The 27,265-nt window shown below is 54.5% G+C and overlaps 11 protein-coding genes across 11 annotated transcripts; 5 read left to right on the top strand and 6 right to left on the bottom strand.

The window, feature by feature from the left end:
* Positions 1-520: 520 nt before the first annotated feature.
* Positions 521-2,007, bottom strand: CTAM01_04633 (2-oxoacid dehydrogenase acyltransferase; the record flags this gene model as incomplete). The annotated part of the gene is made up of 4 exons (XM_060520663.1): positions 521-817; positions 877-1,269; positions 1,341-1,688; positions 1,768-2,007. 4 exons carry the CDS (start codon positions 2,005-2,007, stop codon positions 521-523), a joined length of 1,278 nt encoding a protein of 425 aa, XP_060384617.1.
* Positions 2,008-2,917: 910 nt separating this feature from the next.
* On the top strand, positions 2,918-3,777 carry CTAM01_04632 (uncharacterized protein; the record flags this gene model as incomplete). Its single annotated transcript, XM_060520662.1, has 3 exons — positions 2,918-3,241; positions 3,300-3,518; positions 3,604-3,777. 3 exons carry the CDS (start codon positions 2,918-2,920, stop codon positions 3,775-3,777), a joined length of 717 nt encoding a protein of 238 aa, XP_060384616.1.
* Positions 3,778-3,846: 69 nt separating this feature from the next.
* On the bottom strand, positions 3,847-4,563 carry CTAM01_04631 (RNA recognition domain-containing protein; the record flags this gene model as incomplete). Its single annotated transcript, XM_060520661.1, has 3 exons — positions 3,847-4,158; positions 4,217-4,433; positions 4,481-4,563. 3 exons carry the CDS (start codon positions 4,561-4,563, stop codon positions 3,847-3,849), a joined length of 612 nt encoding a protein of 203 aa, XP_060384615.1.
* A 599-nt stretch (positions 4,564-5,162) lies between these two features.
* CTAM01_04630 (WD repeat domain-containing protein) lies at positions 5,163-6,375 on the top strand (the record flags this gene model as incomplete). The annotated part of the gene is made up of 3 exons (XM_060520660.1): positions 5,163-5,385; positions 5,453-6,280; positions 6,335-6,375. 3 exons carry the CDS (start codon positions 5,163-5,165, stop codon positions 6,373-6,375), a joined length of 1,092 nt encoding a protein of 363 aa, XP_060384614.1.
* Positions 6,376-6,604: 229 nt separating this feature from the next.
* On the top strand, positions 6,605-7,531 carry CTAM01_04629 (uncharacterized protein; the record flags this gene model as incomplete). The annotated part of the gene is made up of 1 exon (XM_060520659.1): positions 6,605-7,531. One exon carries the CDS (start codon positions 6,605-6,607, stop codon positions 7,529-7,531), a length of 927 nt encoding a protein of 308 aa, XP_060384613.1.
* A 1,078-nt stretch (positions 7,532-8,609) lies between these two features.
* On the top strand, positions 8,610-15,081 carry CTAM01_04628 (uncharacterized protein; the record flags this gene model as incomplete). Its single annotated transcript, XM_060520658.1, has 2 exons — positions 8,610-14,755; positions 14,814-15,081. The coding sequence occupies 2 exons, from the start codon at positions 8,610-8,612 to the stop codon at positions 15,079-15,081; spliced, it is 6,414 nt and encodes a 2,137-aa protein (XP_060384612.1).
* Positions 15,082-15,552: 471 nt separating this feature from the next.
* Positions 15,553-17,412, bottom strand: CTAM01_04627 (WD domain-containing protein; the record flags this gene model as incomplete). The annotated part of the gene is made up of 2 exons (XM_060520657.1): positions 15,553-16,195; positions 16,262-17,412. 2 exons carry the CDS (start codon positions 17,410-17,412, stop codon positions 15,553-15,555), a joined length of 1,794 nt encoding a protein of 597 aa, XP_060384611.1.
* A 945-nt stretch (positions 17,413-18,357) lies between these two features.
* On the top strand, positions 18,358-19,890 carry CTAM01_04626 (endonuclease/Exonuclease/phosphatase; the record flags this gene model as incomplete). The annotated part of the gene is made up of 1 exon (XM_060520656.1): positions 18,358-19,890. The coding sequence occupies one exon, from the start codon at positions 18,358-18,360 to the stop codon at positions 19,888-19,890; it is 1,533 nt and encodes a 510-aa protein (XP_060384610.1).
* Positions 19,891-20,087: 197 nt separating this feature from the next.
* Positions 20,088-22,740, bottom strand: CTAM01_04625 (uncharacterized protein; the record flags this gene model as incomplete). Its single annotated transcript, XM_060520655.1, has 6 exons — positions 20,088-20,181; positions 20,346-20,812; positions 20,948-21,013; positions 21,077-21,683; positions 22,095-22,479; positions 22,596-22,740. 6 exons carry the CDS (start codon positions 22,738-22,740, stop codon positions 20,088-20,090), a joined length of 1,764 nt encoding a protein of 587 aa, XP_060384609.1.
* An 872-nt stretch (positions 22,741-23,612) lies between these two features.
* On the bottom strand, positions 23,613-25,275 carry CTAM01_04624 (FKBP-type peptidyl-prolyl cis-trans isomerase; the record flags this gene model as incomplete). The annotated part of the gene is made up of 4 exons (XM_060520654.1): positions 23,613-23,818; positions 23,878-24,523; positions 24,587-25,057; positions 25,189-25,275. 4 exons carry the CDS (start codon positions 25,273-25,275, stop codon positions 23,613-23,615), a joined length of 1,410 nt encoding a protein of 469 aa, XP_060384608.1.
* Positions 25,276-26,112: 837 nt separating this feature from the next.
* CTAM01_04623 (ThiJ/PfpI family protein) lies at positions 26,113-27,016 on the bottom strand (the record flags this gene model as incomplete). Its single annotated transcript, XM_060520653.1, has 2 exons — positions 26,113-26,315; positions 26,386-27,016. 2 exons carry the CDS (start codon positions 27,014-27,016, stop codon positions 26,113-26,115), a joined length of 834 nt encoding a protein of 277 aa, XP_060384607.1.
* Positions 27,017-27,265: the final 249 nt, after the last annotated feature.

Genomic DNA, 27,265 nt, shown 5'->3' with positions numbered 1-27,265 from the left:
CCGTCGGGTCTTAGAGGTAAGGTGCCGACCACTCTACCCGCTAACCCACTGTATTTCCTCACAGCGCACGCTCACTGGTGGACGGGACAGGAACCTACGGAAAGGCGGCACTTGTGCCCAGCGTACCATGCACCTTCGTCATGATGGATCGATGCGTTTGAATCTTTATTGTTCGGTACCTAGTTCTTATGGTCTTTTGACCACCGATCTCGCATACATGCAACTGTCTGTGATTGCGAGTCCTTTTTTCGGTCTACGCGATGCTTTCAGACTACTGCGCACTGCCTTCTGTATTCGTAAGGTAGCTAGCTCCATTGAGACCATTACTCCCATCTGCTTCAGCCTGATGGCATCGAGCATTATGTGTACAAATCACTCATTGGCAAAATGAACACTCCCAGAAATCCTAGTGTCGCATTCCGTCTTAGTTTAGTGTGTAGTAGTACAATGGCTCTTCCCAATCGTCGCAATGCTCAATCATGTGTATGTTGTGTTTCAACGCGTAAAAGCGCTGCTTCCCTTACAGAAGCATACGTCTGGGATCCTCAATGTACTCCTTGACCTTGACCAAGAACTGAACAGCTTCTCTTCCATCAAGAAGGCGGTGATCGTAGGTAAGCGCCAAGTACATCATGGGGCGGATCTCGATCTTGCCGTTGATGGCCACTGCGCGATCCTTGACTGCGTGGAGTCCGAGGACGGCAGTCTGGGGAAGGTTGATAACGGGGGTGCCCATCAGCGAGCCAAAGACACCGCCGTTGCTGATGGTGAAGGTACCGCCAGCCATGTCCTCGATCGTCAGCTTGTTGTCGCGGGCCTGTGATAGCTCCATGTTAGCGTTGAACCTCGATGACGTAGTAGGGTCATCGTCCATACCTTCTTGCCCATGTCGGCAATGGCCTTCTCGATGCCGAGCATGTCCAGCGACTCGGTGTTGCGCACGACAGGGGTGACGAGACCCTTTTCAGTGGCGACCGCAACGCTGATGTCGACATAGTCGCGGTATACAATCGTGTCGCCGCCGTTGGGGCCCTCGATGGAGGCGTTGACGGCCGGGATATCGCGCATGGCCAGGACGCAAGCGCGAGAGAAGGCGCTCATGAAACCAAGCTTGACACCAGTCTTCTTGAGGACGTCATCGCGGTAAAGCTTGCGGAACTCAATAAGGGAGGACATGTCAACCTCGTTGAAGGTGGTAAGCGAGGCCGCTGTGTTCTGCGACTGCTTGAGTCTTTCGGCGATTCGGAGGCGCATGCGGTTCATTTTCACCTGCGAAGACGCCCAGTCAGCTCTATTGCTCATGGAAAAGATTGCACGCGAAAATTGGGTGGTAGACCTACGCGACGTTCCTCACGGCTGCCAAACGCCGGAGTAGCGCTGGTTGCCGACTCCTTCTCGGGAGCAGGAGCAGGTTTTGACGTCTCCTTTGCCGGGGCAGCGGGCTTACTGGCGGGCGCATCATCCTTGGGCGCCTCCTTCTTAGGTTCCGGCTTCGATTCTGACTTGGACTCTGGCTTTGACTCGGGCTCCGAGTTCTTCTCTGGGGCAGGCTTGGATTCGCTTGAGCTGGACTTCTCGCCTCCAAGCTCCATCTTGACGATATCCTGGCCGACAGTGACGGTGTCCTCCTCGTTGACCAAAAATTCCTTGATCGTACCGGCCTCGGGAGCGTTAACAGCAACATCGATCTGTGCAACAAGAGAAAGAACTGCGGTCAGCAATAGGAACGTCATGTTTTCCCCAGAGACACCAGATGAACAAAGCTACCTTGTCAGTCTCGATGGTGGCAATCTCCTCATCCTGCTCTACAAAGTCGCCGACCTGCTTCGACCACTGCTTCAGGGTACCTTCGGAAATGGACTCAGCCATCTGCGGCACTTGGACGATTTTGTCGGCATAGCTGCGGACGTGCTGCATCATCTGGGGAAGCTGCAGCGGCAGCGAACGCGGCTGGTACCGGCGCAGCGGCACGGAGCGCGCAGTCGCGACAAGTCTTCTCGAGAGCATCGTGACGGGTGTTCGATGAGGTGTGTGGGGAAAAGGAGAGAAGAGATGAGTGTGGTTGTGTTTTCTGTTTTTTGGGTGCACTCTGGTAGGCTGGCAAGCTGGTCACAGGTCTGCAGGAGACCCACAGGTTGGCAATGGCAGCAGCATAGCTGTAGTGGAAGCGGTTCTCTCCGTGTGTACGCCCGTAGCGAGTAGCCTTCTGCCGTCAAATAGGTACCCTTACCTCGGATAGCACTCAGCCACGGCCGGCTTGGAGCCTGCCCTGTAGTTTTTTCTGGCCGGGACAAATACGGAGTACATGCCGATCCTTCCGACGCTGGGACAGATGGAATTCCCAAGAGGCAGTGTCACTGGCAAATTGGCACCGGAACTATCGTGTTGGCCATCTTTCACTGTCACCAGCAGGTAGGCAGGACAGAAGGGCTCAATCTAAGGTAGGAGCCTTTGATATACAGACTAGGTGACGAAGAAAGAGTTTCAGGCATGGACGGTCTCCCATTCAAGTTGCAAAGTGCTACTACTATTAGATACGTACCGGAACGAAGTAGCCGACTTAAAGATTGGGTATCCGTACCTTGAGGCCAGTGGGGCTCTCAAGGGCACAACCGACACCCAACTCGTCGTACAGTCGATGGCCTGCATCCGAGCATTTCAACTTCAAGAGGGATACGGCCCGGGAAAATAGACGTCTGCCGCATCGAGAACCCTGAAATCGACTCGGTCTATGTTCACATTATACGTGTGAGCCAATGGAGAGTCGCGTCTGCCCTCCAGTGCCACGACTGATCATTCCCCTACAGTCGACGTTGCATCCTCATCAGTCGAGTTCTCAGGGATATTTGGACCTATTTCACACGAACAAGGAAAACACAAATCCAACTCTGGAGGGCACACATTGTCTACGTTAAAAATGACGTTTAAGGACTTCCCATTTTTGACTCCTGAGGAGTTTTCCGAAATATGCCATCATTTCGATAGCCAGTATTGCCGTGCTACCTTGGGCCCGATGCGACGGCGTTGGAAAATGAGGGTATGCACGGCACTTGATACATCATTCGCCTCGGGCATTGAATACACTACTTATTTGCAAATCATCCGGCCACTCGAGGCTACTTTGGACTGCGGCGATCTCTCATCCGTTCTGGATCATTTTTCATTTGGCGATGGTGCTTCGGAAAAGGATGCTCTGGGACTGGGTGATGAGGCCATGATTGATGCTGAAGAATCCGACGAGGTAATGTTCCAGGCTCTTCTTATACGACACGCTGCTTATGTTCACTCACATACGGCAGGCTGCGCTCTCCAGGTCACACGTTCCTGATTCCGGTCACGTCGTCTACGAAGTGCACTGGCATCCCACATATCGGATGCCTTGCCTGTGGTTCACATTACACGGACTGCCAGCCGACGAGCCTGCATTCAACCTTGACACTGTCTTTCGAAGACTGGTGCCCGATCAGTTCAAGGATGCTCTCCGACGGTCTAGCGGAATTGGAGGGATCTCCGGCGACGTAAGTGTGCATCAGCTGCGGACCAGTCAATTAAATCTTCTGAAAGAGACCGTCTGTAGGTCTGTACTAACAATCGAGGTCGCAGCACCACCCTCTCACGGGATTACCGTCATTCTTCATCCATCCATGCCTCCTCGGTGACGCCATGTCGGGTTTCAACTGTTCCAAGGAGCAGTACATGATGCTATGGCTCGGCCTGGTTGGCGGATGCATCGGGCTCTGGGTGCCCAAAGAGATGGCCCTGGATCCAACCGGCTGAAGCTCACCGCCGCCGGGACCTTCCTGCCTTCTCTCACCCTGTTTGAACTGAAATGCAAGGCTGAAATCCTCAATCGTCGTCGCTGTCCTCTTCCATGGCAACATCGCTATCCTCGTCTTCTTCCTCGTCTCTGGTCCGCTTCTGGCCTCTTGCATCAGCCGTCTGCGCGTCAGCCATGTTTTGATCATCACCGGCTGCCGGCTTCGTCGTGGTGGCCCCCGTGGCCGCCGCTGATGCGGCACCAGGTGCGGGAGCGTTGAAGATGCTCTTCTGAAGATCCGTCACTTCGGTGCTGGAAGCTCCTGCTGTCGAGTTTGGCATCTTGTATGTGCCGTCTAATTTGGCGACGAAGTCGGACTTGGACTTTGCGTACTGGACGTTCTGTTCACGGTCTCGTCAGCGAAATCCCTTATGATTCTCTACTCTCAAGGTCGCATACCAGAGGCCGACCGAGGAACTCAAAGCCTTCAAGGGAGCGCATGGCCTGGGTCGCTGTCTGGATATCGCGGAAGGTGATATGGGCTTGCCCTCGCATCTTCATGGTCTTCATAGCGACGATGTCGAGAACGGGGCCGTATGTGGAGAACAGCAAGTAAAGTTCGGTTCGCAAGTCGGCTTTTTGTATCTTGTTCGACGGGAGGTTTGTGACATATAGCCTACAATCATTAGCGATTGCCTCTTGTTTCCTGGGTTTCTGACTTACGTCTGGTTCGGAGCAACAGTCGCAACTTTGGCGGGTAGTGATGCGTTTGGCGCGAGGCCACGGGGAGGGGCGACCGCTGCCATTGTGCAGTATGATGAACGGAAGTGTGAGATGATATGAGGCCTTTGCGGAAATCGTCAATTGCTCGACAGTGTGTGTTCGGTGTGGGTATGGTCTCGAGGTGGCGCGTAGCGATATTCGTCCTCGTTGAATCGTCGCGGTACCGATTTTTTGTGATGAACGTCCGGCCACCGTACTGTAGTTAGTCGAGTAGCCTTCAGAGCTTCACTGCTAGCGCCGCCAATCGATACCATGGACGCCAGGGTGTGGCCTTAGGTTCAGAGCTGTACACGAAGGAGAATGGTGCGAATGCCATGTTGCCCTGTCGGAAGACCTACCTAACCTACCTACGTAACGCCCCTCTCTGCCCCACCCATGTGCACCTCCCAGACGGTACGTTGTAGTGTATGCAATGCATGCACCTTACGTATGTAGAGCCTGGGGAGATACATTGCCTTGCTTGGACGGAGGCCAGCCAGCATCAACTAGCACTGCCTCAAGCAATCACTTCATCTGCCAACATCGCCAACTCTGTTCTTTCCACACTCCCTCAACAACCTTCGACTCATTCTAGATCGTGGTAGTAGAGAGCTATACTCCTATCACGAAGCAATCGTTCATCATGGCGGCCCCTCAGGTTCACCACCTCTTCCACGCGCCCATCGCGGACCATTCCTTCTCTGCCGACCGCCAGACGCTGGCTATCGCTCGCGATTCTACCATTGAGCTCTACGGACCTACTGGAAACTCTTTCAAGCTCAAGGATGAGCTCAAAGGACACGACAAGACCGTCACGAGTGTCGACATTGCTCCCAACAGCGGCCGCATTGTCTCCTGCTCTCAAGGTATGTCAATGCGCGCTAATTCTGTCCTGTCTCCGAGTCGAGAATAGCAACTGACCTCCCGCGATAGACAGAAATGCTCTTGTCTGGGAGCCCTCGCCGACCGGATACAAGCCCACACTTGTCCTCCTCCGAATCAGCCGCGCCGCGACCTTTGTGCGATGGTCCCCCTCCGAGACCAAGTTCGCCGTCGGATCGGGCGACCGCGTGATTGCCGTCTGCTACTTCGAGGAGGAGAATGACTGGTGGGTGTCGAAGCACCTGAAGAAGCCCATTCGCAGCACCATCACATCCGTCGCATGGCACCCAAACTCCGTTCTGCTTGCTGCCGGATCTACCGACGCCCACGCCAGAGTTCTGTCCAGTTTCATCAAGGGTGTCGACGCCCGCCCCGAGCCGACCGCTTGGGGTGAAAGATTACCGTTCAACACCGTCTGCGGAGAATACTTGAACAACTCTGCCGGCTGGGTTCACTCTGTCTCCTTTTCGCCGAGCGGAAATGCCCTGGCGTTTGCTGCTCACGATAGCAGTATTACTGTCGTATACCCCAGTGCCCCTGAGCAGCCTCCCCGCGCCGTTGTCACCATCACCACCCAGTTGCTTCCCTTCATGAGCCTTCTGTGGAGCTCAGAGGACGAGATCATTGCCGCAGGCTACGACTGTGAAGCCTTCCGCTTCAAGGGCGGCGAAGGCGGCTGGAGCCTTGCTGGTACTCTCGAGTCAAAGGGCCGACCCGGGCTTAGCGACGCCCGCGAAGAGTCTGCGCTCAACATGTTCAGGCAGATGGATCTCAAGGGCAAGGCTACGGACGATACCAAGCTCAAGACGGTACATCAGAACACTGTCACCACACTGCGTTCCTATGAAGAGTCTGGCGGTAACTTGACAAAGTTTACCTGTAAGTTTTCGAATCCCTTTGTTCACTGGTGTCGAATGCTAACTAGAGATGAAGCCAGCGGTGTCGACGGGAGAATCGTCATTTGGAGCACTTAGACAACCTTTCATAGCAAGCTTTCAATGGCAATACCACGATGTTTCAGATACTCACCTCCATATTGTGAGCTGACATGCTAGCACCTAGTGACACGTTCTCGACAGTTCTTTCCGAGAACATTGATCAAGAGGCCTCGGTCGCTCGACGTCCGGTTCTATACAAATACGGCTTGTAAGATCCTCTAACTCAGGTTGACCTTCCAAGTGGCGTTGATAATCAACATTCAACATGGAGCAGTACGGCAGAGAAGCCGAGCCTCAGCGCTCACCCAGCACATTCATCTACAATCTTGCGTTCAGACCAAAGGATCAGAATTCGGCGCCCTGTGTGAACTCAATGACTGTACAAGCTTCGCCTATGCCACCTCACTTTGATTCACAACTCCACGCCGGTTCTCTCCTTGAACGACGCGCTCTGGCTGGACGCACTATCCACGGCATGCCACTTGCGCCATTGACTGTGCAAATTCCGCACCGAAATGACATGGACATATCCATGGCGGATTTTGGCGCGTTAGATGACGGCTTCTTGCGGTTTCTTACACGACACCAATCTCATAAGGAGAGGTATGCTCTAGCAATGAGGATTCGCTCGGTTCAGGACATTTGTCTACGAGCTAGCCAGAAGTATCACGAACGACGACGCAGGCAAGCCAGAAACGATCGCAGAAGAGAACGCAGAGAAGAGCGCAGAGACAATTCAAGGGGGGGTTGCTTGAGAAGGTTTCGTGGAGGCAGTCGTCGCCCCGGTCCCTACGATCGACCCGTTGAACGAGATTCGCACCATTATTCTTCGTCTTCAGCGTCTTCCACCGCCAGCGACTCGGTCTCGAATGAATCGCTTCTGAAGAGCACCGGCCGGATTTGCAATCATCTCTGGGAACAAGCCAACGTAGACGCACTAAATGAATTCATGGGTTGGGGGAAGCAGCGGGAAGCAGCGACAACCATGGCGCAGCTGCTAGAATGGGCGGAAGCGGTCGTGGAGTGCAGTAATCGCAGCAAACGCAGCTACTCTCCCGACAGGTCGGACTTATTGCGATTACTCGAAGCTGCAAAGAATTTGTGCGGCTGGCTTGGTGACAGTGACGGGGAAGCAGAACTTGGAGAAGTTGAGGGCGCTGTGACATTCTATCTCATCTTTGGAGTGGCATAGACATTAGGGAAAGGTGGATCATGTTTTTTTTGGTGATGCTGGTGCGAGCTCAATAATAAAGGACAAGCGAAATGGTAGGAAATGCCTCTAGCTGTCTGATATCAATAGCGAAATCGTGTATTTGATCCTGAGTTGACGAATATTAACAGAAGTCAAAGTTTTCCTTCCCAAGACTCTTTCAACATCTATGAATGTCAGACTGAAACATGATACTTGGCTCTGGCCTCACACTTTCTGAATGCAATGCTTCTTTCTGTCCTTGCGAGGTATTCAATGGATCCAGATTCTTGGACGAAACAAATGGTGAGATTCATGTCTTTGAGATATTCTGGCGGGGTCAAAGCAATGGAATGGAAGCAAGCACATGCAGTTGGGCTATCTTCTCCGTGCCTGCCTGAGATACCTGACATGCTACCTAGCGTACTGAAACTCCCCCAAAGTACTTAGGCACAATGTCATAGTGAATAGTGACATGTGCTGCCAAACAGAGACCCGGTCACTGTGTTCGCCCAAACGGGAGATACCCATGCCCCTACCACCTCTTCACCTTCTCCAGCTCAAACGTAGTCTCCCGCTGATCTAACCCAACCCCACCAAACGCGCCAGCACCTCCCAGCTCCCGCCCGAGTGTACCTGTGCTTGTACTCTGCCGGGACTCGTAGTGTCAACCACCTTTTAACAACACATTCACTGCCGCCTTTTTCTTTTTCCTTTGAGAGAGAAACGTCACCGCTATTGCCTGTGAAGATCCCTCTTGGATTCCCTTCGCCAGTAAGCATCTCCTGCAGTCTCTTAAGTTTAGTTGCTTCTTGAATCCAAGAGGCCTTCCAGGCGCTTACCATTTTCCGTCCTCCAGCCCACCTCAGATTACTCACCGCGTACAAGCGACCCGCCACTATTTGCCAAAAAGACCCCGCCAGAGCTCTACCGATACGCAATATCGCACATCACCGGGCTCCAGAAACAACAACCACCCTCATACACGCCCTATTTGCACGAACAGCCCTTCTCCCTCCCGGGAATTCGACTCTTTCCTACAACGAAACCTGAGAAAGGGAGCCATGACCAATCACTTATAATGGAAACCCCAATGTCAACTCAAGAGCGCCAGCTCTGTGAGTTTCTCCGAGAGCTTCCCGCAAGATGGAACTACGAGTACGACGATCAAGCGCACCACGACCTGTTGGAAAGTCTATTCTGGTCTTTGGCAGGAGGCGAACGATACATGCCCCTCTTCTTTCCCTCTGGACGTCCTTCGCACAACCTCAAGCTCCACGATGCTCAGGGCGCAGAGGAAGGCGCTGAATACACCGAAGCCGCCCGCGGCAAGCGATGCGGCCACATCTTCAAGCCCGGAGAAGCCTCATACTCCTGTAGGACCTGCAGCACCGATGACACTTGCGTCCTTTGCAGCCGATGCTTCGACTCGACCGATCACGCCGGGCACATGGTTCGCATCAGCATTTCTGTCGGCAACAGTGGATGTTGTGACTGTGGCGATGATGAGGCATGGCGCCTCCCCATGTTCTGTACGATTCACTCCGAGACGAGTCCGGAGAAGGGCGAGGGAAAGGGAAAGGAACCGGCCGGTCTTCCCGAGGACCTGGTGCAGAACATGCAGATGACGATTGGCCGTGTCTTTGACTATATCTGCGACGTCATATCATGCTCACCAGAGCAGCTGCGGCAGGGCAAGACGGCCGACTCTATCCAAGCCGACGAGGAGCTTTCGCGCCTGTCTCCAAGCATCTACGGCGAAGGTCCTTCGGGGCACCCCGAGTACGCACTGGTCCTCTGGAACGACGAGAAGCACACGGTGGAGGATGTCCAGAATCAGATCGCGCGGGCCTGTAGAACAACGGAGGCTCAGGCTCTCGAACGCGCTACTGAGACGGACCTCGTCGGGCGCAGCATTCTGAAGCGGCTCGACGACCTTGACGCTCTTCTTGAGATGGCCACTAAGTTGGAGCATATCAAGGTTACCGTCACCATCAGGTCATCGCGCGACACATTCCGTGAGCAGATGTGTGGGGCCATGATCGAGTGGCTCAGCGACATCTCAGGATGTAGTGTCGGATCAGACCATACCATTCTGCGAAACACCGTCTGCCAGGAGATGATGAAGCCTTGGAGGAAGGGCAGTCCTGGAAGCCATGCTATTGTGGGGAAGGATGGCATCTACGACGAAGAGAGGTTCTTGAGAAATCTCGAACAGTCTCAGTCTTTCACACAGCACGTCTTACTGCAGATGCAGCGTATTGCTGCTCAACAGCAAACAAGAGCTCTTGGCGACAGTGATGATGATGACATCGACATGGGCAGGGGCAACGGCACTCCGGATAGTGACGCGGGCGACGATGACGACGATGATGATATGGACGATATTATGATGGTGGATATCCAGCCTGATGGACCTGGGGATATTGGCCTCGAGTGGCGTGGCAATGATCAAGCTCTGGAAGAAGATGAAGCTACCATGGCCGGTTATCCGCCTCCTCCGCCTCCACCCGCAGCTGCACGCCGGTCTGCCAGAGACCGCGATTTGACGCCTTCAGACTCCGACACTGCTGAGCCCCTGATTGCACCTGCAATATACGCCAAGGCTAACTTGGAAATTCCCAAAACTCCTGGCCAGGGAGAGAAGGCGCCCTCACCGAAGCCAGGTAGGTATTGGCTCGAGACTCCTCCTGGTTACATGAACCGTGAGAATGTTCCCCCGGCGGAGGATGTCTTCCAAAGGGTTCGTCTAGACTGGCTCATTCTATTCGATCTTCGCATGTGGAAGAAGGTACGCAACGACCTTCGATCTCTCTACATCTCAACTGTTGTTTCGATACCCGAATTCAAGCGCATCTTGGGACTGCGATTTGCAGGATTATACACAACGCTGGCTCAACTCTACTTGATTGGAGACAGAGAGCCGGATCACTCCATCATAAACTTGTCTCTACAGATGCTCACGACACCGTCGATCACTGCAGAGATTGTCGAGCGCGGCAATTTCATGACGAGCTTGCTCGCCATCTTCTATACCTTCCTCACCACTAGACAAGTAGGCTACCCATGGGATGTCTCGTCCAATGCTGTCCTCGCCTTCGACTCTGGTTCAGTGACGAATCGGCGTATGTACCACTTCTATCTAGACTTGAAGTATCTTTTCGGCTCGCCAAACGTCCAGGAGAAGCTACGCACCGAGGAGAGATACCTCTTGCAGTTCTTGGATCTCGTCAAGCTACACCAAGGCATTGGGCCGAATGTCCGCGCCATTGGGGAGCACGTCGAATACGAGACGGATAGCTGGATAACGGCTTCTCTAGTGACACGCGAAATCAACAGACTTGCTCGACAACTTGCCGACGCGTACAGGAATGTGCCGGATAACGAGGCACACTTCGTCGCCCAAGCCATCAGATTGACAGCAAAGGCTGTGATTCTTCACTCTATTGGTGCCGAACGCCATCGATTTAAGCAGGCCGAGATCAAGGAAGAGGTCAAGTTCAAGACTCTGGGTGATTTCGAGTTTGACAATGAGTCGGCACGATACGAAGTGGTCAAGTTCACCGTCGAGGAGGACCCCATCAGCTTCCACCACGCCCTCCACTATACGCTCTCGTGGTTGGTGGAGTGCGGAAAGTCTCTCCCTGCCTCAAGCATGCGAGCCCTGCTGAGCTTCACAACGCAAGACTTGAGGGTTCCTCCCCGCTCCATGGGCCGCAAGGTTATGCCAAGAAGGGATAACTCACCGGAAGATAACCTCATGGCTGCATTCGACTACCCCTTGCGGGTTTGCGCTTGGTTGGCGCAGATCAAAGCGAACATGTGGGTTCGCAATGGCATTAGTCTGCGTCACCAGGCGGCGACATATCGTGGAGTCAGCCAAAGAGATGTCTCTCACCACCGAGACATCTTCTTGCTTCAGACTGCCATGGTCACGGCTGATCCAAGCCGCGTCCTCGCATCCATCATTGATCGATTCGGCATGGAGAAATGGGTCAAGGGCTTTTTTGAGCAAAAGTCGGCAGCGCAAGACGATGCGCAGCATTTGGACGTGGTTGAAGACATGATTCACCTCCTGATTGTGTTGCTGAGTGATCGCACATCATTGATTGCCTCCGAGGATGAGCCCAACGCCAATGTCCTCGCCATCCGCCGCGACCTCACTCATATCCTATGCTTCAAGCCCCTTTCGTTCAACGAAATCAGCAACAAGCTGCCCGAGAAGTGGCAGGAGCAAGAGGATTTCCACCGTGTGCTTGATGAAATGGCTTCGTTCAAGCCTCCAGAGGGTGTCTCCGACGTAGGCACTTTTGAGCTACGACCCGAATTCGTTGAGCATATTGATCCTTACATTGCCCACTACAACAAAAACCAGCGTGAGGAGTCCGAGCTAGCTTATCGCAAGAAGATGGCCATCAAGACTGGGAAGCCGGTCGAAGAGATTGTGTACGAGCCCAAACTTCGATCTATTCCCTCAGGACTGTTCAAGGACCTGGCTACGTTCACTAGTACCGGCATGTTTGCCCAGGTCATCTACTACTCCTTGCTCTACCCGCTGGTCGCCGCCAGACTCACGCCAAGCGTGCCATCCACTCGCACTGAGACTTTCCTTCAGGTTGTTCTTCACCTGATTCTCATTGCGATTTCCGAGGACAAGGCGGACGAGAGCGACATGACGGAGGAGTCGCTCAACTCATTTGTCTTTATCTCCTTGACACGCACAGCTCGAAGCAACTTCATGCAAGAAGCGCCTAATGCAAAGACCATCGTCGCGTTGCTGGACATGATGTCTACCAAGGAAGAGTTCAAGGCGTGCCACCCCAAGATCGCTCTCATCCTGAAGAGGATGCGACAGAAGCGTCCACGCAATTTTGAGAACGCATATGTCCGATTGGGTGTATCGGTTGACCGCATTGATACTGCATCCCCTGCCAACAACTCTGCAGAGGAGGAACGCGAGCGCAAGAAGAAGGCCGCACTCAGTCGACAGGCAAAGGTTATGGCTCAGTTCCAACAGCAACAGAAGAGCTTCTTAGAGAACCAGGGCAACATTGACTGGGGCTCGGATCTCGAGGACGAGGAAGAGGCCGAGCAGAACACTGACCGGAAGAACAATTGGAAGTATCCCACTGGCACCTGCATTCTGTGTCAAGAAGACACGGACGACCGTCGTCTTTATGGAACGTTTGCTCTGTTCAACGAGAGTCATATTCTACAACAGACGGATTTACAAGATCCAGACTTCGTTAGGGAAGCCTTCCACACACCTTCCAGCCTGGATCGCTCTGCGGAAGACATCCGGCCATTCGGGGTTGCTCATGAGAATCGACAAGAAGTCACAAAGGTCAACGCTCAAGGCGAGAAGTTTGTTGCCGAACGCCAGACAATTGGCAAGGGCTTCCCCTCCAACCTCTCGCGCCCCGGACCAGTCTCAACTGGCTGCGGCCATATGATGCACTACAGCTGCTTTGAAATGTACTTTGATGCGACAAACCGGCGACACCATCATCAAATTGCCCGACACCATCCTGAGAACCTTCGAAGACAGGAGTTTGTCTGCCCCTTATGCAAGGCTTTAGGAAACGCATTCTTGCCCATCATTTGGAAGGGACAAGAAGAATGTTTCCCCGGGCCCCTTCAATCCCAGCGCATTTTTGCAGACTTCCTAGACGCTCAAATGCGATCCGGCTACTACCGCCTTGGTGCGAATCGCCCGCCCGACCAAGTTCAGGCAGGATTCGCCAGCTATACCGCAGGACAAGTCACGGGTTCGCTGGCAGAGAAGGCGCCTCAGCTATTGGAAGAGGCATGGTCGGCTGATGAGTCGGGCCTGGATTCCGTGGTCGTTAACACGCCGCTGACGTCCGTATTCCCGGCAGCCAGCACGCCAGTCTCCAATCGCCGATCTGTACAGAGTGATGGTTCCACTCTCATGACCGAGCTGGTCAAAGTTTACCGCCGCCTTCGCGATACTGTACGGTCTAATAACTTTGAGACTCGCCACGACAGGCTCAATATCGAACTGCGAGAAAAGAACGAGCTCTGCCACAGCGATGTCCTGGCTAAATTAGTCGGGTACTCCACATCGGCTGCGGAGATCCAGCAGCGTGGTACCGAAGCTCAGTATGGTATGACACTGCTGGAGAAGATCCCCGAGCAGAGTCTGACGCACCTCCGCATCTTGGCTGAGACGGCCACTGCGTACCGGGCTGTCGGTGGTCTCAAGGCTGGCGGAGACAACTGGATCGACGAAGAGTTCCGTCTGGATGGCGAACGGCAACACGTTCAACTATTCGTCTCCCAGTACTTTGGGCAGGAGACGGAACACGTTAGGCGTCCCATCGACATCTATCCGCCGTTACTTGGCCAGGACGCCTTCATCTTCCTCACCGAGTGTGTGTTTGGCGTCATTCCGGCGCAGAACTTTGATGTCACCCATATCCTGAGACTTTGTTATCTTGCGGAGATTGTCAAGATTGTCTACCATATGGGACGCAACATCCCGGTGTCTACTTGGGTGAACCATCTTCTCAACAGGGAGACGCAAGATCCGGCACTTAAGAACTTTGCTGAATTCTGTCTCGCAATCACCAAGACTGGCATGGAGATCAACGTATCCCACCATGAGATGCCGGCGGATCTTGGCGAGAACAAGGGCTTCGGACAACCGGAACTGGACAACCTCGAGGGCTACTACACGTTCGTCAAGAAGTACGCTCTGACTTTCCTGAGGAAGAGCGTCATTCTTCTCTACATCAAGTACGGCGTAGACTTCAACAGCCACGTTTCTCCTCAGCCAGACGCGGACGAGCTAGACCGCCTCACTGAAGTACTTCGGGTACCAACGTTTGACGAGATGTGTGCCGCCATCACCGACCACGGTCCCGATTGCGGTTGGCCTGCTTCGACGACGAGTCTAGTCAAGGGATGGATCAGACACCAAATTATGTGGCCAGGCGACGCCGATCGTAAGCTCCCCAAGTCCGCGCTCATCAGTCACCCTGGCATTTTCGAGCTGGTGGGTCTGCCGAAGAACTACGATGCTCTCATCGAGGAAGCTACTCGACGTAAGTGTCCGACGACAGGAAAGGACGTCTCGGATCCCATGATTTGCTTGCTCTGTGGAGAGGTCTTTTGCGGCCAAGCAGTCTGCTGTCTTAGGGAGGAGACGGCGTCTGGCGACCGTGAGCCGCAGAGAATTGGCGGATCGCAGCAACACATGCGAAAGTAAGTCTTCATGATAAGTGGGTGAAATCACGCCCGTGCTGACCTCCCCGTGCTCTAGGTGTCAGGGCAACATCGGCCTCTTCCTCAACATTCGCAAGTGCTGCATCTTTTACTTGTTCAGGTTATCAGGGTCCTTTAGCAGCGCGCCCTACATTGATAAGTACGGTGAGACGGACCTGGGTCTACGCCACGGCCGCCAGCTTTTCTTGAACCAGAAACGCTACGACTCGATGCTGCGTACCACGTTCCTCAGTCACGGAATTCCGAGCTATATTAGTCGTAAGCTCGAGGCGGAGATTAACAATGGTGGATGGGAGACGATTTGAGGTTTCGTCGAGTGGGCTGAACTCTCGGAGGAAATGAGTGCCACGCATAAAGAGAGACAGTGAATGTGGGGGAGGAAATTGGCGGGCAGGAACACATATTCTTTACGAATTGGGGGCGGGAAGCAAAGAATAGACATGACATGCATCTTGGACCCTTTTGTTATCTTCTCATCGCTAGAGACACATAGCAACTTTTGGGTGCTGGCGGCAGGGAGGCAAACGTCGGAGTTTCGACAGGTTGGCAAAGAGAGTTTGAATTTCAACATAAGCAGAAAAAACGACATTCTGCACAGAAAAGATTCGCTCGAGTTTTATGCTCGGCACCGATGTCTGCCTGTTGAGAAATTTAGGACGGTTATCCATGTGTCTTGGTATCATATTCAGGCCATCACCTATACTCGAGATGACTCTGTTTTCTCCTCCCCTCGATGTACATTCATATATCTGGCCCCCCTTCCGTGTAATATTCTATCACACGCCAGCCATATCGATATCTTCTTCCTGCTTTATCGGCGGTTCCGTGCCATTTACATTGGCGACTTCATCTCCTCCGACCTCCTCACCAATCGCGTGACCATTCGTCAGCGTCTTCTCCGCCCCATCGGTTTCCGTACCGGCAATAGCGGCGGCGGCAGCGGCCACGGCACCAATCTCCCCTTCACCCCACAACCTCTTAAAGATGCGTATCCGTCCATCCTGCCCCGCCGACACCATGACGTCCCCATAGACATCGACCCAGAAACACACGTTGCCACCCTTGCCGCCTCCCCGGTGCGAAGAAGAATCCTTCTTATGGGCGGGGATGCGCTGAACAACCTCTTTAGTTACGACGTCCCACAGCACGATCTCGCCGTCCTCGCTGGCCGAGGCGATGAAGGCGCCCTCGCCGGGGACGAGGCCGAAGCAGCCGCCGATGGCGAAGCGGTTGTTGGCGTGGCCTTGGTACGTCTTTTTCACGGAGCCGGCAACGTAGTCCCAGAGGCGGATGCTGTTGTCGAGGTTAAAGGCAAGGACGAAGCGGCCGTTGGGTGCGAAGCAGACGGACGTTACGGCGGGGTTGTCTTCGTGGACTAGGGTGCGGAGGCACTGGCCTGTGTAAGTGTCCCATATGCGACTGTTGTTCGGGGTTAGTAAAGGATCCCAACCAAGTAGAGACGGGGGTAGTCTTGGTCATACGTACATGAGACCGTCCGTCGAACAACTCACGACCAACGTGCCGTCGCATGAAAAGTCGATGCCGCTGACCGGGTCGCTGTGCGCCGGTAAACTACGCATCAAGCGGCCCGCCCTGACATCCCACAAAAAGACGGCCTCGTCGTACGATCCCGAGGCGAGTATGTTTCCCTTGGGCGAGAAGGCGAGACACATCACGTAGTTGTGGTGTCCCCGCAGCGGCAACATGGGATGCGCGGCGGGCGCCGCGTCGTCCTTGGCCATGTGACCCACGCCCTTTGCCGTGACCTTTGGCCGGCCCGTCACCCGGTCCCAGATGCGAATCGACTTGTCGTCGGAGCCCGTCGCCAGGCTCCCGCTGTTGGGGCTCCACGCCACGCAGTTCACGCCGGCCATGTGGCCCACCAGGGTGTCCATGTGCTCCCCCGTGGCCGCGTCCCACGTCTTGACGGTCCCGTCGGCCGAGGCGCTCGCGATCCACCGGCCGTCGGGCGATATCCGCACCTGCGAGACGGGCGCTCCCGCGTGTCCGCTCAGCACCCTTTCCTCCTCGTACCGCGGCCTCACGGGGCCCTTCTTCACGGGCCCGGGTGTCACGGGCGTCGTCACTGTCGCGCCGGTATCTGCGCCGCCGTTGGTCGAGGAGAGCCGTAGCCTGCGGTCGACGGCGCCTGAGAGACTGCCGCCCGATGTAGAAGCAGGCGACCTTGATCCCGCGCGTGACTCATCCTCGTCATCGTCGTCGTCGTCGCTACGTGAGCGGGAGGGTGAGGCGGTCGCTGACCTTGGTGTGCGCGATCGCGACCGCGACCTCGAGTGCGACCGTGATCGAGATTTGGAGTGCGATGAGCGTGAGTAGAATGCCGCCTCGTTGAGCTCATCCTCGCTAGGAGACCTGCTAGGTGTCATGCTAGGACGGCCACGGTTGGTTGACAGGCGGCGGGATGTGCTGGACCGCTGCTTCTTCGTTCTCGTTGTCGTCGCGGTGGTTTTCTTGGCGGCTGCGGCTGCCGTGGTGGTCGTAACTGTCGTGTCGTTGAGCTCATCTGGTGAACTTGATCGCGGTGTCGCGGATGTGCTGTGTGCGACGACTTTGCGACGTTTTGGAGGGGGTTCGGGAAGAGGCGTCGCTGCTGCTGAGGAGCCGACGTCTGACATTTTTTCGCGTTATGTTTGGGTATGGACGCACGAGTATATGAGACGGACTACCAGCTCCCTTTTGTGTTGGTCAAGGAGGCTGTTCATTCGATGGCGGGCGGGGTGGTGGGAAATAAGAACAATCGATGCCCAGGAAAGTCAAAGGCAAGGCTGAATGACAGGACGGCAATAATGATCAGCAACTTTTGGCGCGTTGAAAAGAAGCAGGGGTTGCTTGACTGACGTTTAGCGGTTGCTTTTCAGCCTCGTCCCCACCGCACAGGTCATTCTGGGGTCAAGCTCTCCCCCTGATGGTGTGTGGGACCACTAAGATAAGAATCCGCTGCTGCCCATTTTCGTACCGATTGGCCAATGGCAGAGTGTATGGAGCCTCGTCCGGCCAAGCATCTGTAAGAGTGGGTCGTTCTCCCGTTGACAACCCCCGGCCTGCCGGCAAACGCAAACGGGACGGCTCCAGGAAGTCGAGAAAGGGAAAAAAAGAAAACCGAACGCAACGTCACCAAAAGTCCAAGCGTCCGTTGTAGTGACCTTTTCATCCCATCTCGCAAGAGCCCCGCGATCCGACCTCACCTTTGACGGTAATGCGACTTCATTCTCACATTTTTTTGCAAATGCCAAAGCGCCAGCCCAGTTAACTACCTATTACTACAACCACTGTAGAGTTTGAATCCTGCTCTCACACTCCACTTCGGAAGCTTCGGCGTAATCACCTACAACTGCCGACCTATCTTGTTGCAGCTCGCTGTCGTCTTACACGCGTTCGACGCTTCTCTTGATCCAATATCTCTTCCCGATTCAAGCCATCTTATTCTTTGCCTTTTTCCGCATTCTCCTCAGTGGTCTTCCTACTTCTTCTCCCACATCTTCCCCCATCTCTATAAAACATAATCTCCAGATTCTTCACCTCGTCATCTCAAGACAGCCAACAACATAAACCAACACAATATGGACGACCCTCTCCCAAAGGACCTCCGCCTACTAACACTCAACTGCTGGGGCCTGAAATACATCTCCAAGCTCCGCCCGCAGCGCCTCGCAGAAATCGGCCGCCGCATCGCCGCCCTCCCGGACCCGCCCCACGTCGTCGCTCTCCAAGAGTGCTGGGTCACCTCCGACTACGACGCCATCCGCGCCGAGACCGCCGCCGTCCTGCCCCACGGCAAGTTCTACTACTCGGGCCCCTTTGGCGGCGGCCTCGCCGTCCTATCCCGCTGGCCCATCGACGAGAGCTCCATGCGCGCGTACCCCCTCAACGGCAGACCCACGGCCTTTTGGCGAGGCGACTGGTACGTCGGCAAGGGCATCGCCTGCGCCCGCATCCCCGTCCGCCTCGCCGGCGCAGACGGCGGCCCCGGCAGAGACCACGCCCTGAGCATCTTCAACACCCACACACACGCGCCCTACACCGAAAACCAACCGGGCGACACCTACCTCGCCCACCGCCTCGCCCAGTCCTGGGAAATGTCCAAACTCCTCCGCGCCGCAACCCAGCGCGGCGACCTCGCCCTCGCCATGGGCGACTTCAACATGCGACCCCTATCCCTCCCGCACCGCATCATCACAGCCCACGCACCCGTCCACGACGTCTGGCGCGTCCTCCACCCAGACTCGTCTCTCGGCGCCGCAGACGATCCCTTGGAAAAAGCCCGCGGTAGACCCGTTCCCTCGGCTGACTTCAATCTGCGTGAAAACGGCGCCACCTCGGACCACGTCTACAACACCTGGCGCTGGTCCAAGGAGCAGCAGAAGAAACTCGGCGAGGGGAAAGAACCCGTCGTCATACCGCCAGACACGCCCGACAGAAAAGGGAAACGCCTGGATTACATCTTCTTCGGTTCCGGTAGAGGAGGAGGAGGTGGTGGTGGCGGTGACGACGGCGGCAGCGACTGGGTCGTCCGCAGCGCCAAAGTCGGCATGGTCGAGCCGCATCCCACCCTCGGCTGCTCCCTAAGCGACCACTTCGCCGTCGAGGCAACACTGGCATACCAGACACCACACCATCGCCGCCAAGGCCTCGACGCAACGGAAAACGATAACGAGACGTCCTACCTCCAGGACGCCTCAGCCAGCTCCCACCGCGACTCCTTCACGTCCGAGAACCCCCCTATCTCCGAAGTGCCAGGCAAAGGTCTTCCGGTGCCAGTCTACGACGAGATTCTCTCTGTGACACGTCAGTACATCCACCGGGAAGAGAATCAACGGCGCTGGCGGGGGTTACACTTTTTGGCATGGTTTGCCGTCCTGATAGCGTGCCTTATAGCTGTGTGGTTCAGCCCACACAACTTTGTTGCCTTTGTTCTCATGCTCCTGAGCAGTCTCGGACTGGTTGCTGGTGTTGTTGACGGTCTCATGTCACTCCTCTTCTTCAACTCAGAACTCAGAGCCTTGAAGGAGTTTGAATGGGAAATCACAAACGCCAAAAGGCATGCGCGAGGTTCTATTTCAGAGGAGACAGTAAAGAGAGAAAAGTCTTTCTAAGAACCCGAATGACGATTGTCCTGCCTAGTATAATGATACCCCAGACTCTAGGCTTAGTTGACGGTGCCTCCACAGCATGTTACACGCACCAGAGGAGAGGCTGATATGTAATGAAGAATAATGTCTATTCATACTTGGCGTTGCTCTTTCCTTCTCATAATGGCGCAACACACCTTGTACGTGTAACCAGCCCATACTTACATCAGTAGCTGCTTCAATCTTGCCCCTCTGCCCAACGTCGCCTCGACTGACAACGCATTCCTCCCCTTGATCAAGAATTTGTAGGGTGGACTGTTCCAACAGGCCTGCGACTGGCCATGTCTTTGCGTCGCCACGAATAACCTAGAAAAGCTGTTCGCTTCCTCATCTGAAGAACTTCCTCCTTGACCCAACGGTCCCGCAGTAACTTGTCTCTTGGGCGCTTGCAATCTTTTCGTCCGACTCTTCTGACGTACCATTTGAGAAAGGCCTTTTCAACATCTTCCAGAAAGGCATGATCGTCAATATCGCGATCGAATCGTTTCAACTTGGATGAATCGTAGGGTTTGGAGATGAAGTCAGTGGCCAGACACCTCACATCGTCTTCAAAGTCGTACTGTAGAAACCTTAGACGGAGATCGTCCAGGTTCTCCGACCCCTCCGCTATCTCGGAATCCATTGAGTCAGACCAGTCGCTGATCGGCTCATCTTCTTCAAAGTAGTGAGAGTCGGCGTAGCTTTGAATATGTGGTATCCACTCTGGCCGACTGGAGCGTATTGCTTCCCAAGGAACGCCCCGAAACCACGGGTGGGCCTTGATCTCGGATGCGTCGTTATTGAAAACGTATTGACTCGGTATTTTCTTGTAGCCCTGAAGCTTCTCCCAACTTCGTCGAGCATCTTGGTTGCGATACTCGGGTGATGAGAGACGGCTGTCTTTGTCCTGAAGCAGATCGTTGATCAATTGCCGGCATACTCTCGAGACTGGAGGTCCGTCAATAGGAAACACCAAGCTTTTCCGATATTCCTGCTCTCAAAATCAGAGAAATCTACAATGGGAAGTTCTGTCCAAACTTACGAGGATGTTCTGCTTGGTATAGTGACGACCCTTTTCCGAGAGAAACGGCGTGTGCCCATATAGGCACTCGTAAAGGATGATTCCGATACTCCACTAGTCGCATCTACCATCATACTTCTCTCCCATGACCACCTCTGGAGCCATATACTGGCTTGTGCCAACAATGGAGCGGGCCGAGGATCGGCGTGTCTCTGCTGTTCGCCAACCAAGCAGCTGGTCGACTTTTACAATCTCGTCTGCGTTTGTTTCGACGACATTGAACGGACATTCAAGCCCATCAAACTTGGTTCGGAGCAATTCTGACGGGGGATAGTGCTTGGATGACCCTTCCCGAGATGATCGTCGCCTCGCCCGTCCACCATCGCGGGCGGCTTTTTGATCCTCGCCATCACCGTCTAGCGTAACACCTGTCAGGGCCAGAATTGACTTTCGCTGCCACTTGTAGTAGGAGGTGTCATGGGACCAATGGTCGTCAAAAGCCAGCCCGAAATCCGAGATTTTCAGGTGACCGTCGGCACCGATGAGGAAGTTGTCTGGTTTGACATCTCGGTGGATGCATCCAAGTCTATGGGCCTCTTCGACGCAAAGTATCATCTCGGCGATGTAGAATCGAGTTCTGGACTCGGTCAAGATGTTTTCGCGAATCAGAAGACCAAGAAAGTCTCCCCCCGGCATGTAGTCCATTAGGAGGTAAAGATTCACTGGATCCTGGAAACTGGATATCAGGGGCACCACCCTAGCCCCGGTTAGCATGGAAGAACAGCGTTGCCCAGCACATCGAGAGGACTTTGCTCACCATTCTGAATTCTCAGAAGCCGCCAAGAAATCTCTTTCCGCTCGCAAGTGCCCTTCTTGGCAGCTTCGAATCATGTCAGACTTCCGAATGACCTTCATAGCAAATACCTGTCGTCGGCATCGGTCCCATACAAGCTTGACAACCCCGAAGCTCCCTTTTCCGAGGATTTGCAGGGTCTCGAGGTTTTCCAAGTCCGATCCTCGCCTCATTTCAGCGCTAGACGTTGTTGACTATGCAACTCTGCAGCTGTGAGTTTTGGCGTTTCTTTGCTCGCGGAGGAAATTGGTCTCCATTGCAAAGAAGAGCCTCCAGTAATAGTCTCTCTCACTGGGGCCGAGGTGACCTCCATACTGATCCAGATTTCGTTGGTGCTCGGCGATACGCTGTTCACGTGGTGTGGGACGACTACTCAAAGCATCCTCGAAGTAAGTCTCCAGGTAGATTCTGGCTGCTGCTGCCTTTTCGACCGTGTGGACCCTTTGTTTATCAGAGAGTTGGTTCCAATCTAGTCGTCCCCAGGGTGTGTACTGGGGCGCCGAAGAAAGCTCAAGTTCCAAGTCAGGTGGCGGATTTGGGGCGGCTGGCTCAAGAGGGTGGTTTGTGACGGGCTGGGCAATTGGGTATCGCAGAGGGCGGGACTGTATTGCCTTGTGAGTGGGCTTCCCCCTTATGTCCATGAACCTGTGAATGAAGTTCCTGGTTCTGGTGGACCTAGCACTGCCCGAGGACTGTAGGTCTGCTTTGTGTGTTAGCTGGTGATGGTTGGCCTTTTAGTCAGCCTCTACCCACGTTGATGATGGCGGTATCTTCCCTTGAACAAATGGGTTAGTGGGGTCGCCTGAAGATGAGGACGGGGATTCCAAAGAGTGTGCTGTGCCTGGCCGTCGACTTCTGGACTGAGGTCTATTGGGAGTGTGTGGTTGGGGTCTATGGCTGTTGCCGTGAGGGTCGGATTTGAACGTGCGACGATGCTGCTGCGGAGAACTTGTTGATGCATGATGTTTACTAGTGATGGATAAATTAATTGAAGAGGTAATGAGACCTGCTGGCATAACGACTTGTGATAAATGCGGGGTCCAAAAGAGAGGCGGACGAGCAGTCCGGCTATGATGGTGTTTGGCCTGGTGGCATGTCGTCTGAGAAGATGTAGGCAGATTAGGAACGAGGATATGGATCGTTGTCCTCGGCCAACGGTTGCATTGAGGAGGGACTTGCCAAAAGCAGCTGGACCACCTTGGCCGTTTCAATTGATCGACAATGGGCAAGTGAGCTTCATTCAGGATAGTCACCGGCGAGGAGGCAGGTAAGTACGCTGTAAATTGAGCTTGCCTCAGCATCTCAGGACGTCATAACAAGTTTCTAGGCACGATCGGTTGCCGAGGAGGAAGGCTCGCCGGGACATTCAAGGTAAGAAGTAAGGAGACTTTGATTTTCATAAAAGGAAACCGGAGCTAAGTACAGACCGACCGGAAGAAAACCATCCATGTCCGGTGAGAGAAATTTCCTACATCAACAGAAAACTCTTTTTGTGATACGCCAACTAATGCAGTGTAAATCCTCGCCTCGTCATCCCATCAAACACATTCTGCTTCTCGCACCCCACGAGGGGACTGCGAATCTTCGCAGATAGCCACAGGTCGGAGACTATCCATTGCGGCAACAGCGCATATATCGCGACTCAGCGAATCCCATCGCCGTCACACATCATTACGAGGGAAGGTCGGCGTCTGGAACGCCGGGGCCCAGCAGGGGCTCGCCATCTTTCCATGGCGTGCTCGCCGGGCAAAATAGGGTAGAATACAGTGAGGAGCATCCTGAATCGGCGTCTCGCCGCCAAAAGGGGGTCTTGCTAGTGAGGAAGCGACCTGTTTACTTGATCTCAAGGAGCTTAACGTCGAAGGTCAGGGTGCTCTTGGCAGGAATGCCGGGCAGGCTCTTGTTGCCGTAGGCGAGGTTGGCGGGGATGGTAAGACGACGCTCACCACCGATGGCCATGCCGATGACACCAATGTCCCAGCCCTTGATGACCTGGCCCTTGCCAGCCTTGAAGGTGAAAGGCTTGCCCTTCTTGTTGGCTAGAAATATGAGTTAGCGACACATCTAGAAGAAAGAAACATTCGAACTCGGCGCTTACCATCGAAGACCTTGCCGTCGTCGAGCTTGCCAATGTAGCGGACGCTGACGCTGTCACCGTTCTTGACAGCGCGGCCAGTACCAGGCTTGCGGTCGTCAATGGTGACTCCCTGAACGACCTTGACGCCACCCGCGGGCTTGCCAGCCTGCTTGGCCTTCTCAGCGGAGCCGGTAGGGCCCTGCTCGAGGTTCTTGGCGAACTGAACCTTCTTGTCGGACTTGGGGGTAGTCTTCTCCTCGGCGGCGACGGCCTCACCCTTGTTGTTCTTGAGCTTCTTCTTGTCCTTCTTGGAGGTCTTGGTCTCGTCGTCGGCCTTGATCAGGTCGTCGAGGCTCTCGGCAGCGCGCTTCTTGCCCTTCTTGCCAGTCTCGACCAGCTTGGGGGCCTCCTCCTCGTCGGTATCGACTTCCATGACGCGCGGGTCCTCGGTGTCGTCGAGGTCGTCGCTGTCCTCATCGGGCATGCCGTACTCGAGCTCATCGGGGGACAGGTCGTACTCGTCGTCGTCCTCATCCTCGTCGGATCCCTCCTCCTCCTCATCGTCGATAACGTAGTTACCGGTGAGGTGGACGGTGTGGGTACCAGAAACGACGAAGAAAACCTTCTCACCCTCCTGGACGGTGATGTCAAGGGGCTGCTGGTAGTTCTGCGCGGTTATTAGCAATCAAGATTTTTCCCTCTAGACTCGCACGGTCTATTCGCAACTTACGCGCTCGGTGTCGAGAGTGCAGATGACAAAGTTCTCAAGGTCAAGGCCCTCCTCGTCGTCATCGCTCTCCTCGTCATCCTCCTCATCATCAGAGGCCTTGCCCTTGCCCTTCTTGCTAGACTTTCCGTTGGGCTTGGCATCGTCCATCTCCTCGTCAGACTCCTCCTCGTTGACGGCCTCGATCAGCTTCTTAAGGGCCTCAGCCTGCTTCTGCTTCTTGGACTTGGAGGGGTCGCTGGGACCTCCGTTGGGCTCATCATCGTCATCGGACGACTCGTCGTCATCGCCATTGGCGTCAATGAGAGACTGAAGGTAGTCCTCATCGATCTCGTCATCCTCGCCGGCCTCGAGGTCGTCACCGAAGCGCTGCTTGACGAGGCGAAGGGTAGAGCGGGGGACAGCAGGAATGTTGCCATCAGCATCGGCCTCGGGAGCCTCAGAGGGATCAATGGCGGCCATGGTGATGCGGAACTGGTCAATCCCAAGGTTAGTTAACCGTGAATAAGCAGGAGTGCGCCGGCGCCCAGCGCAAGTTGCGACCTGGCCGGAGCCTGCGCTCAAGTGCCTACAGGCAAAGAAACAGGGCAGAGAGATGCACATACAGTGGCAGGGAAGTCGGGGTTTGCGGGAATGAGGATCTCGCCGGCGGGGACCTCGAGCCCGTAGAGAGCGACAGGAAGCTGGGCCATTGTGCTGAATGTGAAGATGGTATGTGAATGAGACTAGTAAAAGTTGGTGCTCTTGCACTTGATGATTGCTCTTCAAGGAGGTCGAAAAACAAAGACCGTTCGTTCTTGAAGGGATTATTTGGGGGTATGGAAAGACTAGGGAGAGGAAGAAGATGGGGTGGGATTCGAGTGTGAGAGGGAGGTTGTACAGAAAAGTCGAGGTTCTCGAAGGACTTTTGCCTGAAATTTTTTTCCACTCGACGACCAGACCAGACGGAACTTTTTTTTTCTTTTCTTTTTTTTTCTTGGTCTTGACCCCACCGCTGGCGGCGCTAGTGCTGCCTTATCCTGTCTTATCGGCCTTATCACACCATGGCAACCAAGGCGCAACGGCAGGGAAGGTGCGTCTGGGGAAGGAGCTGCATTGGACCCTTGCCCAAAAATGCCCCAAAAATGCCCAAAACGACGTCTTCACCGGCGCTTTTGTGGACGGTGAGGACCCTCCACTCGTACACCGCTTTCTGCCTGGGCTCGCTCGGTGATGATGCTGTTGACGAAGTCTGTGCTGCCTTTGAGATCCTTCGAGGTGCCTTTGTTGCGCCATCAAGGATCACCCGTTCTTACTGCATACCATATTCTGATGAGATATCAATAGCAAGTTGGTCAAAGGGTTCTCGATCATTCCGTTGGGCAAATCCGAGATCTCGTCAGTATACGGACATAGATGATTAGTATCTCTCCTGCATGTCCTGTAGACAGAACAGGTACACAATTTCTACCTTGGAAACTGCAAGTTCCTCGTCCGTCTCCCAAATCTCCGTCTTTTTCTGATATTCATCATTCGTCATCTTCGACTACCTACCTCGACTTCACAAACCAAGCCTTGACAAGCTGCCACACAAACCCCAAAGCAAACCTCGTCTGCCCCTGCTCATACATCTGGCCCCTCTCACCAACCTCCGCCATCTTACACGCAATCTCGACAATCGGCCCCGGAAAGAGGCGCCTCTCGCTGCTCCGAGCGTACGCCGCCACCAGATCGTTCCCGTTCGTGATGCCACCTGTGAAAATGCAACCATGATTTAGTAAACCAGACAGAAAGAGCAGAAAGAGAAGACAAGAAAAACATACCACAGCTCCAAAGATTACCATCCCGACACCATCGAAACTCATCCCCCACAAACCTCGCATCCGGAAACCTCTTCTTCAAAACATCCTGCAGACCCCTCGGTCCGCATACCTTCCTCCCCTCTAAAATCCCCGCGGCACCACACAAGAACGCGCCCGTACAGACACTCAGCACGTCCGTCCTCTTTCCCTTTCCTCCCTCCCCCTCCTCCTCATCAGCATGTCCCCTCAAAAACGCCAAGGTCTCCTCATCCCAGCTCGCCGCCGGATCCGGCCCGGGGACGAGCAGGATATCCAGCATGCCCGGCTGGACCTCCGGGCTGGAGACGTCGTGCGTCGGCCGGATCTTGACGCCCGCCGTCAAGGGGAGCTGAGGAGGAACAAGGTGTTCTGCTGCCTCCGGGGCCGAGTTCGAGCTACAGCTACAGCTAGAGCTGGGGCTGGTCTTTGCAGAAATGTAGTAGATTTCCACGCTTGGCGCCAAGTTCGGGATGTGTTTGGGTATCATGGGCAGACCGCCCAGGTACTCTCTCGACATCATAAACAAGACGTCTACGCAGGCCATGTCGAGGAGCTGACACTCGGACGGCATAAAGACCCCAATCTTGACCATTTCGGTACTGGTGTTTGCCATTTTGTGTGTTTTCTTCTTCTTCTTTGAGTTTTGTCGTGAAATTCTACAAGGTGGATTGAAGCAATCCCTGGATGGGGCACTGGATTCCAACAATATGTTCAATACGTCCTGGCATGGCTGTCTTGGTATCATCGTCAAGGTATCAAACCCCATCCAGCTTTATACTGAAGCCAAACAGCCTATCGACCGTCCGTCCTCCGAATGCTGCCGTCCTTTACATCGCGGTCCGAAAGCCTATCGGTATAGCCA

This window comes from Colletotrichum tamarilloi (genome assembly GCF_030869305.1).
Source record: "Colletotrichum tamarilloi strain Tom-12 chromosome Unknown Scaffold_11.1, whole genome shotgun sequence".
Taxonomy (NCBI): domain Eukaryota; kingdom Fungi; phylum Ascomycota; class Sordariomycetes; order Glomerellales; family Glomerellaceae; genus Colletotrichum; species Colletotrichum tamarilloi.
The sequence above is the reverse complement of the archived record's forward strand: the minus strand, read 5'-3'. Positions and strand labels throughout refer to the sequence as shown.